The sequence below is a fragment of the Lathyrus oleraceus genome, chromosome 7 (assembly GCF_024323335.1).
Source record: "Lathyrus oleraceus cultivar Zhongwan6 chromosome 7, CAAS_Psat_ZW6_1.0, whole genome shotgun sequence".
NCBI classification, from domain to species: Eukaryota; Viridiplantae; Streptophyta; class Magnoliopsida; order Fabales; family Fabaceae; genus Lathyrus; species Lathyrus oleraceus.
In genome coordinates this window covers 262,222,852-262,239,778 of record NC_066585.1, presented here as the reverse complement: position 1 = coordinate 262,239,778, position 16,927 = coordinate 262,222,852, and the positions used below count along the sequence as shown (strand labels likewise).

At 35.1% G+C, this 16,927-nt stretch overlaps 1 protein-coding gene across 1 annotated transcript; it reads left to right on the top strand.

Annotated features, from left to right (window-relative positions):
* Window positions 1–11,274: 11,274 nt before the first annotated feature.
* On the top strand, window positions 11,275–13,125 carry LOC127100747 (cytochrome P450 81Q32). The gene is made up of 2 exons (XM_051038017.1): window positions 11,275–12,244; window positions 12,371–13,125. The coding sequence occupies exons 1-2, from the start codon at window positions 11,336–11,338 to the stop codon at window positions 12,992–12,994; spliced, it is 1,533 nt and encodes a 510-aa protein (XP_050893974.1). The 5' UTR covers window positions 11,275–11,335; the 3' UTR covers window positions 12,995–13,125.
* The last annotated feature ends 3,802 nt before the right edge of the window (window positions 13,126–16,927 follow it).

Genomic DNA, 16,927 nt, shown 5'->3' with positions numbered 1-16,927 from the left:
GCATTATTGACATATATGAGATGCTCCTATATGCATAGACACATTAAATTTATACTTTGAGCATGTTAGAGAATGAATGCACTCTACGATATGATGACACCATCCAAAGTATATGGTATGAGCTACTAAAAGGTTTGATATCATAAAACAAGGACTAAGAACCTTTGCCCTCACATACTCCCCCTTTTTGATGATGGCAAACCGTAGCACAATCTTTCATATTTCGCGTACTTTGATAAACATCCTCCCCCTGATTTTATGCATTCCTTTAAAAATATGCTATCATAAATATGCTATCGTAATCAAGTTGTGTGATTCCATTGCTTCTCCCCCTTTGACAACATCAAAAAGAGACAAGGACAAGGTCAACCGGAAACAAAATATATTCATAAGCATGTAATCAACCACTTTGCAACAGATTAACATCAACAACCATTCACATAAAATGAGGTTAATGTAAGAAATATAGTCATAAGTAAGACACAAAGCAAAAAAATTTTAGTAAATTACATAGCCAAATTTATTCAACATAAGCTTTAAGACATATAACTAAATACAATGACATGCAAACATGAAGAAGATGAAATGCACTACATGGAAGAAAGCTGAATGAATCAATCTTCTAAGGTCGTCTCTCCCATAATGGTTCATTTCTGCTTCTATAAACAGAGGGTTGATGTGGAGGTCTGTCTTGTTCATAGAGGTCAGTGAATTCAATGAAGTTGCGATTAAGAGTATTGAAAGATCTAGTTAGAGAGCGATGATTAGAACCCATAACATCAATCTGTTGCATAATTGTGGAGGCAAATGAATTGAAATTGTCACTTTGGCTTTGAATCTGACCCCTTAAAGCTAAGTACCGTTCCTCTTGGAGAGTTGCAAAGGAGGCAAAGTTGTCACTTTGAATTTGAAGCTGATCCTGCAAAGCCGTAAATCTCTCCACTTGAAGTGTGGAAAGTTTTTAATGATTAATTTGAATATTTCTCAACATTTACATTACTTCAGAATTATCGAATTGAGAAGGAGGTGGAGGCATATAGGAAGATCGTTGGCTGGTCCATCCGGTGTGTTGCCACTCTCCCCAACCTTGATTGTCAAATGGATTTTGTCCAGGTGTAACACCTAGCCAGTCACCATGGTCATCAACTTGTTGATCATCATCCATATGGTGAGTATCGTCATCATTATTCTCTTCTTCATTTTCTTCATCTTCATCATCATCATCATCATCATCATCATCTTCCAAATGCTGAATATTAGAACTTGAAGCTTGAGTATGGACCTTGTATACTCGCGCAGTAGGATCCCAAGTGTAGCCCATTAAACTAGAGATTTTTGCCAAAATTCTTGATTAGTAGTCACAGAGGTGTATTGAATTCCTGGAACAGAAACTTCAGCCCAATTAAGGATACTTTGAATAAATGAAGGATAGCAGAAAACGTTGCCTCGACCTGACTCTTTTAGGGCAAAGATCCTGCTTGCAATGTAGTGTGGCCAGTTAACCTTCAACTTATGTTTCAACATACAAACCAAGTGTGCTTCTGCCTTATCAACTATGAAGTAACCTCCCTGCTTATGACGGATAATATGCGTCACAACCCACTGTAAGATCCTGTCAACAGGCTTTAAGAGTCTAGTAGTCACATTAGTAGGGAACAAATTACTTTCAACAACATTGTCATAAAAAGGTCTTTTCAGCATTGAGTTTAAGGCAGACCTGAACTCATAGTTTGGAGCAAATACAATGTCGGTTATCTTAAGATCATTAGGAGATGACAATGGAGAAATTTCAAACAGAGATTTCTAAACATCATCATTAACTTCAAGAACCCTATTACCGATATTGCATTTAAACTCATAACCCTTGAATTTTCCAACAACACCAGTATAAAATAGTTTGACTAAATCTTCATTATAATTAGTAGTACAGTCTAAGATTAAGTCAATTCTTTGAGCATTTAACCGCTCAACAACTTCTGGAATGCGCATGCGTATAACCACTAATGGTGAGTATATGCACTGCTTTACAATTGTTCTCTTTTTGAACTTTTTTTCAAAGGATTCAGTAAGACCATCAGAGAGTAAGGAGAGAGCAGTTACCAACATATTTGAGCGAGGTTGTGCAGTACCAATGTGAGAAGAGGGTCCCATTTTAGTTCTTTTTCCAGAGGTTCTTGATGAAGCCATTTGAATATTGTTTTTGAAGAGGTTTGAGGTAATGGGGTTTTAGGGTTTGTGTGAGAAAGAGAGAGAGAGAGATGAGAGAAGAACTAGGTGATTGATTATGCAAGTGAAGAGAGATGAATTTGAAATGAGTCAACCTGTTAAAAACGCAGATGAGTGGACTCTGGGTAGCAAAGATTCGACTCATGGGTCGACCTGTTGGGACCCGAAGTTAATGCAAAGATGGAATTCACAGCGACGAGTCGACTCATGGGTCGACCTGTTGGGACCCGAAGTTAATGATTCGAAGACATGAAATTCAACAATGCTCCTAATGCTGAATGCATGTTAAATATGATTCCTAAGCAAGTTCAAGCATATTTCAAATATCGAAATGGATTAAGCTTAGACCAAACCATAAAATAGACATCAAGAAAGTGCATTATATAGAATAAGTACATACATACATAATTGATCAAGATAGTTCAGATAGATAGGAACGATATTACCTCCAATGACGATAGACGACGAATGCCCTCACATAGCTCGCACTTGTCAAAGTGATTCATCAAAGAATAGACAGGCATAGATATAGAGCAAGCATCATATATAAATTTAAAAGCGATCCGAGATATCGAGAACACCAAGTTCCCTACGAATGTGGAAGAAAGGCTCTGCCGCAAGTGGTTTTGTGAAAATATCGGCAAGTTGATTTTTTCTATCAACGTGCTCGAAGATGACATCACCTTTCTCAACATGATCCCTAAGGAAGTGATGCCGAATTTAAATATGTTTTGTGCGTGAATGTAGTATAAGATTTTTGGTTAAATTAATGACGCTTGTATTGTCACACAAAATGGGAATACGTTCAAGTTGAACATTGAAGTCGATTAATTGTTATTTGAGCCACAAGATTTGAGCATCACAATTATCGGCTGCAACATATTCCGCCTCGGTTGTTGACAAAGCAAATGAAACTTGGTTTTTGCTATGCCAACTCACTAAGGAATTTGAATAAAAATGACAAGTACCACTAGTGCTTTTCCTATCCGATTTGCAACCAGCAAAGTCAGAATCAGAGTAGCCAACCAAAGAGAAATCACTCCCTTTAGAAAACCAAAGCCCATACTTTGAAGTACCACATAGGTATCTAAGTATGCGCTTAAAGGCCTATAAATCTGATTCTTTGAGACATGATTGATACCTAGCACACATACATACACTAAACATAATATATGGACGACATTTGGTAAGATAGAGGAAGGAACCTATCATGCCTCTATACCTTTTTATATCTACGACCTTACCATTTTCATCCCGGTCCATATTTATTGCAGTAGGCATTGGAGTATCGATTACTATTGAGTTTGCCATATCGAAGAGCTTGAGTACTCATTGCAGTACTTTGTTTGGCTCACAAAAGTTCCTTCTCCAAGTTGCTTGATTTGAAGTCCGAGGAAGTAATTTAGCTCCCCTATCATGCTCATTTCAAATTCTCCCTGCATCAACTTAGAGAGTTCCTTGACCAAATTTATGGTAGTAGATCCAAAAATAATGTCATCTACATAAACTTGAACTAAAATAGAGTGTTTTCCTTGACGCTTAATAAAAAGGGTTGTATCAACCTTCCCTATTGAGAATCCTTGTTTTAGTAGAAATTTTCTAAGATGCTCATACCATGCCGTAGGGGCTTGTTTGAGACAGTACAAAGCACGCTTAAGCTTATAAACATAGTTAGGATGCTCACAGTTTTCAAAATCGGGAGGTTGAGATACATAGACCTCTTCATTAATGCATCTGTTTAGGAAAACACTCTTAACATCCATTTGAAATAATTTGAAGTTTTGAGAACAAGCCTAGGAAAGCAAAAGGCGTATAGCCTCGAGTCGGGCGACTAGAGCATAAGTCTCCTCATAGTCGACGCCTTCCTCTTGGTTATACCCTTGAGCGCCTTGTTGCGAGTTATAACTCTGTTTTCGTCTAACTTATTCCTAAACACCCATTTAGTACCAATTACTCGATGGCCTCGCAGAGGGGGGACAAGATCCCACACCTCATTTCTCTTGAAATGATTAAGTTCCTCTTGCATTGCTAAAAACCAATGTTCATCGAGTAATGCGCTTTTGGAGTTTTTAGGCTCAATTTGAGAGACAAAAGCGAAATGATAACAAATGTTACTTATCTTTGACCGTGTGGTGTCTCCCTTTGAGATATCTCCTAGAATATTATCGATGGGATGATCCTTAGAATATTTCCATTCTAAAGGAAGATCATTGTTATTAATCGGATGATCCTCCTCTTTATTTTCAGATACGTGATCCGACTCCTCCTCATCTTTTTCCGATTGGGGTTTAACACTCTTTTCTTCTTGATCTTTTATTATGTTTTTCGAAGGAACACCTGCACCATCAACAAGAATACCTTCTCCGACAATTTTTGGATAAGATTCATCAAAGGAAACATGCGCAGATTCTTCAACGATACGTAACCTTTTGTTGTATACCCTATATGCTTTAATAGATTGAGAGTATCCGAGAAAGATACCTTCATCGACTTTTGAGTCAAATTTACCAAGGTTTTCTTTACCATTATTTAACACAAAGCATTTACATCCAAAGACATGAAGATGTGAAACATTATGCTTCCTTACCTTTAGCAATTAATAAGGAGTTTTGTTTAGAATACGACGAATGAGTATTCTATTCAATACATAACAAACCGTGTTTATGGCATCAACCTAAAAATATTTAGGAAGGCCATTTTTATTGATCATAGTCCTTCCAAGCTCTTCTTAAACTTGGTTTTTACGTTCCACTACTCCATTTTGTTGTGGACTTCTTGGAGCAGAAAAACTATGACCAATGTCATTTGTTTCATAAAATTCCTCAAAGAGGTGGTTTTCAAATTCCCCTCCATGATCACTTCGGATAGTAACTATGCTAGTGTTCAATTTGTTTTGAGAAATCTTGGCAAACTTTTCAAAAGCTAAAAAAGTGTCACTTTTACTTGCTAAGAAAATGGTCCAACAAAATCTAGAGTAGTCATCTACTATAACAAAACCATAGTAGTTTCCGCCTAGACTTTTAATTCTAGATGGCCCAAAAAGGTCCATATGGAGAGGTTCAAGGGCTCTCGTTGTAGAAATAATGTTTTTAGATTTAAAAGAGATCCTTGTTTGCTTTCCCATTTGGCACGCATCACATAAGTGATCTTTTGAAATATTTATTTTGGGTAGACCAATTACTAGATCTTTTGCAATAACTTTATTTATCAAGTCAAAGTTGACATGCGCTAGTCACCTATGCCAAAGCCAAGAGTCTTCACTCATGGAGACGAGACATTTAGCACTAGTCAAAGACACTTCATTCAAGTCAAGCATGTATACATTATTTAACCTCAATCCCTTAAACACATCATTTTTTATCATTATGTTCAATCATGCAACAATCTTTTGAAAATGATACTTTATATCCTTTGTTGCATAATTGGCTAATGCTAATAAGATTGTGCTTAAGGCCTTCAATTAAAAGGACATCTGAGATAGTAGTAGATGAAGGATTACCTACACTACCTTTTCTAAGTATAGCTCCCTTGTTATTATCACCATAGGTTACAAATCCTTTCTTCTTAGCCACAAAGTCAAAGAATAAGGAAATGTCACCCGTCATATGTCTTGAGCATCCACTATCGAGAAACCATGTTCTCTCCGTAGCCTCAAGACATTCCACCTACAATATTAAATAGGGAAGGAGGTACCCATTTTTCATTGGATCCTTGTGTGTGAGTGAAACTTTGGTTGCATTTGGGAAACCATTGAAAAATGCCTTTAGGAACCAAAAATCTCCTAAATCGGCATTTAGCAATAGCGTGTCCCTCTTGCAACAATATAAACAATTTAATTTCGAATGAGAGTTGCTTTTGCTAACTTGATCCTTTACCACATAAGTGTATCTTTTATAAGGATTATTCATGTTACTTCTAAAATGTGATTGAGAAATAGCAAATGTAACTTTAGGTTGTAAAGCCTTGTCTAATTTAGCTTGAAGAGTTCTAACCTCTCTTTGCCAAATGTGACAAGTTTCACATCCATACCATCTAAACCAAAATCCCCCATCATCTTCAGTTTTGCCTTTAGTAGCCTCTATCATAGATTTCTTAAGAGTTTCTAATTCCTTTTCGGAATCAGAAACCTTCTTTTCTAAATACCAAAAAAAATATTATTTGAGGTTAAGTGTTTAAAAGCTTCCTTGGCCTCATTGTGTAGAGTACTAAAGGCTTTTTGCAAATCAAAATAAGACATTTTATCAACATGATCATATTTAGAATGACTCATATTCTTTTTCTTCTTTTGATGAGCCATAGAATACAAATTGACCTTTTCTTCTTCATCACTTGAGTTATCATCGCTTGAGGGCTCACTATCGCTCTCCCATGCAATGTATGCTCTTCTAGCTTTGCTAGATTTCTTGTGACGTTTGTCTCTTCCTTTGTCTTTCTTCAACAATGGACAGTCTGGCTTGTAGTGACCGACCTTTCCACAATTGTAACATGATCCTCTTGACTTAGTTGTCTTACTTTCTTCTTGATTTAGGAATTTTGATTGTCTTCTATAGTTGACTAGATTTTTATCCGAATGTTGAACTTCATTCTTTCTAAGGTATCAGTTATACCTCCTTACAAACAGCCCCATGTCTTTATTCAAATCTTTATCATCATGACTTGATTCATTCTCACACGTATCATTGGTGGGTGACTTAGAACTTGAAGCATTTAAAGCGATATACTTCTCCTTCTTTTCCTTCTTTTGACTCTTTTCATGTTTTTCAAGGTTCATGAGCTCTTGCTCATGCTCTTGAAGTTTACCAAACAATGTTGTCATGTCCAATGTTCTTAAATCATTGGCTTCCTTAATAGCTGTGACTTTTGGTTGTCATTCCCTATTAAGACATCTTAAGATTTTGTTAGTAGAAACATCATTAGGGGTAGTTCTATCAAGAGCATTTAACTGATTGATTAGATGAGAAAATTGCTTTTGCATATCAGCAATGGTTTCACCATTCTTCATATGAAAAAGGTCAAATTCTTGAGTCAAAGTGTTGATTCTAGCTAGTTTGACATCATTGGTTCCCTCATGGGTAATTTGCAATGAGTCCCGCATAGCTTTAGCACTAGTACAATGGGAAACCCTATAATACTCATCAACACCTAAGGCGGCAATGATCATATTTCTGGCTTTCCAATCATAGCTATATGTTTTCTCATCCTCTTCATTCCATTGTGCTTCAGGTTTAGGTATAACAACACCATCTGCATTGGTCATAATTATTTCCATAGGACCATCTTGGATGACTTTCCATACCTTTCTATCAATAGAGTTGATATGAATACGCATACAATCTTTCCAATAACTATAATTTTCACCAGTGAAAATAGGAGCTCTTTTATACGCCCCTTTAGGATCGTTACTCATTTTCTAAAAAGTTATATGCGAAGCACTAGATGAACCGGTGTTTGTGATACCACTTGTTAGACGATAGTACCGATCTAGAAGGGGGGTTCAATATATCAGTATTTAAAATTTAGCGCTTTTTAAAATTGTTTTTAAAGGTTGCGAAAGCTCCCTAGACCAAGACCGTCTAAATGATCCGTTAATGGAAAGATCAGATATACGTGAAACCTAATGGAATGATTAAGATAAATATAATCAACAACTATCTTAATCAATAGATAAGATGCATAAATCCTTGATATAGTTACCGCTAATGATGAGTTAACACAATAAGAGAACAAGAAAAATATTGATAACTTATGTGAAGTTAATTTTATCAAACACTTGGTGTGCACACTACTCCAAGTCTCAATTTCACTAGAATTAATTGTGTATAATTTTCCTTAGTTGCAATCAAAGTGATACAACAATTTACCGAACAACTTTAATGCACAACAATTAAGCGAGATGATGTTTACAATTAATTTCACACAAGATTCAATTTATGCAGAATTTAAAGAGTTAGAGAAAGAGAGAACAACACTAAATTTGTTTAGGCAGTTCCCATTTCGTCCTCGCTTAGGGTACATCTGCCCCTAATTCTAAAACTAGAATTGAGATATTTATTATAAAATTGCAAAGTTTATACAAGAGAAAAAATAATCACCACCAAGCAAACCTAAGTATTGTTGCAGATCCTATTTACTTCTCTCCCCTTGATTCGAGTTGAACCAAGTGCTTCAAACGTTCCGAATAAACCTTTGATTGTAGCTACCTTATTGCAACAACTCCATGTTCTCCAAAACTCTAGCTCAGCTGATTTCGATCGCGACACACTTGAACCCAAATCTTTCTTCATAATCCTCCAGTTACCGTTACTTGTTCGAACGAACCCACTGTTCTTCAAACCTTTCACTCGGTTGGATCTATGAAGCAAATATTTATGCAAAAAACCCCAATTCTTGGAGGACAAAACTCTACGATTTTATTCAAGAAAAACCCACTCAAAGCCTCTATCCAAACTAAAATTACACAATCCTATTTGGATGTTATCACCACAACAATGCACTATGATCAACAAAAATTGTTATGTGTAGTTGTTGAAACATACAATGAAGAATGAAGATGAAGAGGAACTTTAGTGTATATCTTTCACTTTTCTTGTTTACAGTTGAAAACATAACTATAGTGTGTGTGTATATATATATATATATATATATATATATATATATATATATATATATATATATATATATATATATATATATATATATATATATATATATATATATATATATATATATAATGCATAGACCAAGTCACAAACACCAGATTTGTTTAGACAGTTTCCCTTTCGTCCTCGCTTAGGGTACGTCTTCCCCCAATTCTAAAACTAGAATTGAGATATTTATTATAAAATTGCAAAGTTTATACAAGAGAATAAATAATCACCACCAAGCAAACCTAAGTATTGTTGCAGATCCTATTTACTTCTCTCCCCTTGATTCGAGTTGAACCAAGTGCTTCAAACGTTCCGAACAAACCTCAGATTGTAGCTACCTTATTGTAGGAACTCCATGTTCTCCAAAACTCTAGCTCGGCTGATTTCGATCGCGACACACTTGAACCCAAATCTTTCTTCATAATCCTCCAGTTACCGTTACTTATTCGAACGAACCCACCGTTCTTCAAACCTTTCACTCGGTTGAATCTATGAAGCAAAGATTTGTGCAAAAACCCCCCAATTCTTGGAGGACAAAACTCTACGATTTTATTCAAGAAAAACCCACTCAAAGCCTCTACCCAAACTAAAATTACACAATCATATTTGAACGTTATCACCACAACAATGCACTATGATCAACAAAATTGTTATGTGTAGTTGTTGAAACATGCAATGAAGAATGAAGATGAAGATGAACTTTAGTGTATATCTTTCACTTTTCTTGTTTACAGTTGAAAACAAAACTATAGAATATATATATATATATATGATGCATAGACCAAGTCACAAACACAACAAAATATTTTTTCAAAAATACACAACAGAAAATTGAGTAATAACAACGACCACTCGACCTGTTCACACAGGTCACTCGACCTGTTCACACAGGTCACTCGACCTGTTCAGACCCGCAGCAAAATAACTCAAGTAAAACTGGCAAAGAGTCGACTCAAACAGGTTTTTTCAGAATTGTGTCGACCTATGACTCGACCTTTTCAGACCCGTAGCAACATGATTCAAATGAAACAGGTAATGAGTCGACGCAACAGGTGGATGAGTCGACTCATCTTATTTTTCCAGGATTGAGTCGACCTATGACTCGACCTGTTAAGACCCATGAGTTACACAGAATGTGATATGCATGAATGAGTCGACCGCTTCAAGGCATGAGTTGACTCAAAGTTCTTAAATGGTAAAAAAATGAGTTTTTGAGATGTATTTTGGTCAATCCAAACCATTCTCTTATGGACCTAAGGTACCAACAATGATCAAGTGCATTATTGACATATATGAGATGCTTCTATATGCATAGACACATTAAATTTATACTTTGAGCATGTTAGAGAATAAATGCACTCTACGATATGATGACACCGTCCAAAGTACATGGTACGAGCTACTAAAAGGTTTGACATCATTAAAATAAGGACTAAGAACCCTTGCCCTCACAGTAAAGTCCACGAAGGCTAGGAGAAGATAAACTATCAACACATGCCCACGCTAAAATATACGAACTCTCCTCCATTTAAAATCTTAAACCCAAGATTTATCCTTTCATCTACAAACCTCTCCCATAGAGAAATTTTTCTGCTCAGAGATAGAAAAAAAACGAAAGAGCCTAGCTCTATGAAGAGTATTCTCCATCCAAACATCACTCTAAAACATAGTAAAAAGACCATATCTAACCTTCTTGACAACATTATCCTGAAACGAGATTATCCCTAAGAGAGATGTCCCTCTCCACCAAGAAGACGCTTAACAGAGATATGAAGTTCTACCATCCAAGACAAAAGAAGTCGGAATAATTCCCTATCTAACAATATCACGCCAAATACCCTTTTCCTATAAAATAAAAGATCAAGTATTATTAAAAATTGTAGTGATGGAAAAACAAATACATTTGCTTATAAAAAAACAAATTAAAAAAAATCATGTAAAATTCTACAACGTGTCATGAGAATGAATTATGTTATAATATAGTAATAAATATTTCATCAATTACATAATTGTCACTTGTATAGAAGAATTTGTTCCAACAAAAATGTCTTCTTCTTTTTTCAAGTAGCCTCTTTCAGCTTTTTAACATTTTATTAATTGTATTTTACTTGTATAATTTAATTAATATTATAAACACTATTAATTCATATGCATTTATTACTATAAAATCTTAATAATAATTAAGATAAATAATTCTATAAAATTGCAATTCTCTTTTTTCATTATTTTAGAATATTTTTGCAAATAACGGAATGCTAATTTATTGTATAGTAAGGAGAAATTAAATTTTATGATGAAATACATAGTTGTGGTTCTCCTAAAGATAAGATAACCATATAAATCTGTGAACCAAATTATTAAGATCAATTATTTTTCTACATATTATTTTTCTACATATAGCATAAACTATATCACCACTCTCTCATAATAACTTGAAAGAGGAAGCTCCAATATTTCTAAAAATGGAAGAAACCAAATGGATGATAGTGATAACCACTTCACTCTTCCTCCTAACTTTCCTCATCCTTTTGAAACTCACTCAAAAGAAACAATCTAACCACAAAAACCTCCCTCCATCCCCACCATCTTTACCACTCATAGGCCATCTCCACCTCATCAAACAACCCTTACATAGAAGTCTCCACAACCTCACAAATACCTACGGCCATGTCTTCTTCCTCCGATTCGGAACACGCAACGTCCTCGTCGTCTCTTCACCATCCGCAGTAGAAGAATGTTTGTCAAATAATGACATAACATTCGCAAATCGCTCTGTAACACTTGCCGGAAAATATCTCAACTACAATAATACAACATTAGGGTTTTCTTCTTACGGTGAACTATGGCGCAAGCTACGTCGTTTAACAACTATGGAGCTTTTCTCCACCAATCGTGTTGCCATGTTCGCAAAAGTTCGAGAAGAAGAGGTGAAATTTTTGATTAAGCAAATATTTGAAGGGTGCAAAGGAGAAATAATGTCAAAGGTTGATCTCAAAACAAAAACTTTGGAGCTTTCTTTCAACACCATGTTGAGAGTGATATCTGGGAAACGATACTATGGTGAAGATGATGATGATGCCTTAGAAGGAAAAGAGTTTCAAGTTTTAATAAATGAATATATAGAGCTTCTTGGAAGTGGAAGTTTGAATGATTATTTTCCAATACTGAAATGGATTGATTTTCAAGGGATGAAAAAGAAGATGGTGAAGTTTATGAAAAAGATGGATAGCTTTCTTCAGAAGCTAGTTGATGAGAAACGGAGAAATTGGAGCAATGAACAAAGAAATATGACGTTGATTGATGTTATGTTAGACTTGCAACAAAAGGAGCCAGAATTCTACACGGAGGAAATTGTGAAAGGTGTTATTCTGGTGAGAATTATTATCTATATAGTACTTTCTTTCTTGTACACTGATTATAAATCTAGTTGAAAATTTCATATATTAAAAATAATTAATAGTATAGTTATAATATGATATGTGAAAACAATTATGCAGGTTATGCTTGTGGCTGGCTCTGAAACTTCAGCTAGAACCATGGAATGGGCATTCTCACTTCTCCTCAACCATCCAGAAATAATGAGTAAGGTTACGGAAGAGATAAACACTTGTATGGATAAAGATCATCTTATGAATGAATCAGACGCTTCAAAACTTAAATACTTACAAAATGTAATTACGGAGACACTTCGTTTATACCCGGTGACTCCATTATTGATACCACATGAGTCCTCAAATGATTGTAAGGTTTGTGGTTATGATATTCCCAGAGGGACAATACTTCTTGTGAATCTTTGGACCTTACATAGGGACCCTAACTTATGGGTGGATCCAACAAGCTTTGTGCCTGAAAGATTTGAAGAAATAGAGTTAGTTAGTGAGATTTATTATAATATGATTCCGTTTGGTGCGGGAAGGAGAGCTTGTCCTGGATCTGTTTTAGCAAAACGTTTTATGGCGAATGCAATAGCGTCTTTGATTCAATGTTTTGAGTGGGAGAGGATTGGGAATGAAGAACTTGACATGACTGAAGGAGTAGGTATTACAATGCCTAAACTTGAACCTTTGATTGCTTTATGCAGACCACGCCAAGATATGGTAAGAGTTCTCTCAAATATATGAATCATATATTATGCAGGTTGTTATGTGTAAGTAAATAATTAAATAAAAGTATGTGTAAAAAAACTTAGCATATCAATTTGCTAGCATAAAGACTATAGTGTTGTGGGAATATATTTGAAGTTGGCCTTCTATTTTAGTAAATTGCTAGCAAGTACTATTAATCTGAACATATATTTATTCAAATTTAACATAGATGTATTTATAGAAGTCGTGGAAATGTGAAAATCAATAAAAGGCGAGATAGAGGGAGAATAATGAGACGAATCCAATGCAAAATTTTGTAGGATATTAGAGAATTAAAATTAACCGAATGATTGGAAAAGTATTTCTCATTTAAATGAAATGAAAAAAAATACCACTTTGAAGTTGTTGACAAACAATGTGGCATTCAATATCCAAATATTTAGTGCATCCGTGGAAGGTAGGATTCATTACAATCAGTCTTGCAAAGTTGCTATCACGTTAGAGAAGAGAAGGTTTAATGAAAGTAATGGGTAGATATTGGAATAAGAATGGAATTCACTGAATTTCAGAAGTAGTAGAGACTAGAGTCTTGTATTCAACTTCTAGCGAGGAACACGGGACATTACTTTGTTTCTTAGATTTCTATGATAGTAATGAAGATCCCATAAAAATTGAAAAATATGTTGTTGAGTAATGAGACACGTGATATGTAGTCCCTTCAGAGTCGGTAAAAGCCTTGATATGAATAGGAGAATCAGATGACAAAAAATGACCATTGCATGAAGTATTTTTTAAGTATCGGTCAATTCTAACAACAATATCACAGTGATTTGTTGTTGGATGTTGCATAAATTAGCTAAGATGTTGGACCAAAAAATGATGTTAAGATGTGTGTTTGTTAAGTAAAGAAGACAACCAATGAGGCGACAAGAGACAATAGGATCGTGAAAAGGATAAATTGTATCGTATAAAGGTTAGGAACCTTTAATCATTAGAGTTGGAGCATGTATAGGTGTCAAAAGATCTCTATCGGCTAAAATATCTGAGTATTTGCATTGACATAAATAAATTTCTTTGGTGGTGCATGAAACTTCGAGACCAAGAAAGGGTTTAATACTATTCAAGTATTTGATGTGAAAAGTAGAATAAACAAAGTCTTTGACAAAAGTAATTTTAGAGGGAGAATTATCTTGAGAACGATATCATCAACATAAATGAGCAGAATAGTGAAGTAAATTGGAAAGAACTTATAAACAATTAGTGATCATATTAAAGAGTTTATTAAACCACTGCCTACTAACTTGACGAAGACCATATATATTTTCGTAAACAACACAATTTATTTGTAGAGGTAGGTTGAAAACTCGATGATAATTCCATTTAAAATCTTCATATAAATCATGGTGAAGAAAAAAGTTTTCGACATCTAATTGTTGAACAATCCAAGCATTAGTGGCTGAAATAGAAAGTAAAAGGCGAACAAAAGTTAGTTAGAAACAAATTAAAAAGTATCAATAAAATCCCACTCCTTCTTGTTGGGTATAACCTTTGGCGATGATGCAAGCTTTTAGTGTTCAATTGTGCCATCAGCTCTATGTTTATGTTTGATGCTATAAACCCATTTGCGACTAATGTCAAAAAAATTCTTATGTAAGGTGGTTAAGGACCACGTTTTGTGAGTGTCAAGGGCGTGTAGTTCGGTGTTCACGGCAATAATCCAACATTGGTGTTTGATAGCTTTTTTGTATTTTTTAAAAGGAAAATATAATATATTAAATAACAGAAAAAAGTAAAATAGGAGACCAAAAAGGGGCAAGCCAAAGGGTATCTCACATGCACGAGAAATAACAAGATACACATTTAAAAGAACAATAAAAGCGATAGAACAACCAAAGATAACCAACCAAAAGGAGAACAAAAGAACCAAAAGCCTTGAAAAAACCTACAGAAGCAGGAAACACCATAAGGGGAAAGCCCAGCTATAACCACCACACCAGAGATGGAAATACAATTATAGTACACCACCAAGAACCACCATCAATAGAAGCATATGCCTCCAACAACTTACATAATACTTCATCAAAGAAGAAAGGACAGAGACTCTCCATTCGATAATGGATCATGAACAAAATAGGATTGAAAAGACAGTCAAATAAAGGACAATAATAGGTTTCAGACTTACCAAGATACATCTTCCATGACGAGAAGATAATTATATCCCCCAAATCCTTCATGTCAAAAGGCTTTACTTAAAAAACAACACCATTTCAAGATTTCCAAACAGATCACATAATTGAATTCCATATCGTAATAAGCCCGCTGCTGACCCTAAACGGTCCACCCAAATTAGTGAACATCTAAAAAAGTGTAAGAATCTCCCTTGGGAGAACGAGAGTCCACATCAATGACCTGAAAATCTTATACCAAATCACAACCACAAACCAACAAGTAATAAAAAAATGTGAGACCAACTCAATAAGGCCACCATATAAACAATAGAAAGCAGCTGATGGATCAAGTAAAACACATCGCTTAAGCAACTTATTTCTCGAAGATAACTTATCCAATAGGAGTTCAAAATAAAATAAAAACAACCACTTTTGAAGGATCCCAACAAGCCCGAATCAAAGGCATATACAACTTCATCGTAGACGGGGACAAACCTAAACCCATATTAGACTTAAGGGTAGTCTTATTAGAAGAATTGATAGAGTAAACACCATCCAAACCATATTACCACCTCCATCGATCACTAATAGAGGAGAGATTAGTTCCCTTAATAACCTGAATGGATTAGAGACTAACTCCGCCTCCACTCAAAACCCCATACCTACCTACCTTCTACATGGAACATATCTCATTGACACTCATCTCTTTCTAATATAAAATAAGGCACATTCTATCAAAACTAACCTTCAAATAAATATCCCCCCACCCAAGGATCATCCTAAAAAGAGGTGAAGATGACATACCCATATTTATTAGACATGCCTTCCACAAACCTATCAGAGGATTCCCCAAATTAGAACTTAAAAGAGATATTATTTTCCATCAAGAAGAAGAAAAATGGGCACTTAGGTTTACAAACAACAGACCATTTAAACCAAGAGGTCTTCATCTCTACTTTACATGTGAAAGATGTATTTAAATGTAGAAAACAAAGCCATTTGTGCTTTTTGGGTTATCTACGTCTCTTCCCCAGTCGCTATCGATATATTCAAGGAGCTTGTAACCATAAAAAACTGAGCAGTACAAGCCTAAGTTTGTTGTATATTTGTTGTAGCTAAGAATCCTCTTTGTCACCTTCAAATGAGTTATTGTTGGATGCTACGTGTATTGACTGGAAACTTTAACCGCATACAAGATGTCAGGCCTCATGCATGTTAAATATCGTAAGCTTCCAACCAAGCTCTTAAAGAGTGATGTATCCATATTTCTCCTTCCTCGTGCTTTGACGGCTTGATTCCATATTCCATTAGCGTGCTGACTGGGTTTGCATCATCCATTTTGAACTTTTAGCGAAGCATTCCTGAGTGATTAGGATCCCCTAATCTTTTTATTTCACTTCAATGCTGAGGTGGTAAGACATGAATCCAATGTCGGTCATCTAAAAATCCTTGTCATCTCTTTCTTAAACTCTTCAAACAATGTTAGATTATTCCCCGTAAAGCTCAAGTCATCTACATACAAGTACATAAACAAAATATCTCCACTTTACATTATGTTATAGAGTGCATGATCATATGGACACTTGATGAAGTTCTTCTTTTGGAAATACTTATCAATTAGAGAAGAACTTTTCTTCTTCTCCATTGACTTCGTATCCTTGTGGTTTCTCAATGTATAGTTCTTCGTCAAAGACATCATTTAAGAAGGTTGACTTGACATCCATTTGAAGTATCTTCCACTTATTTTTAGCTGAAAATGAAATGATTAGTCTAATAGTTTCTAATCGAGCAACTGAGGCGA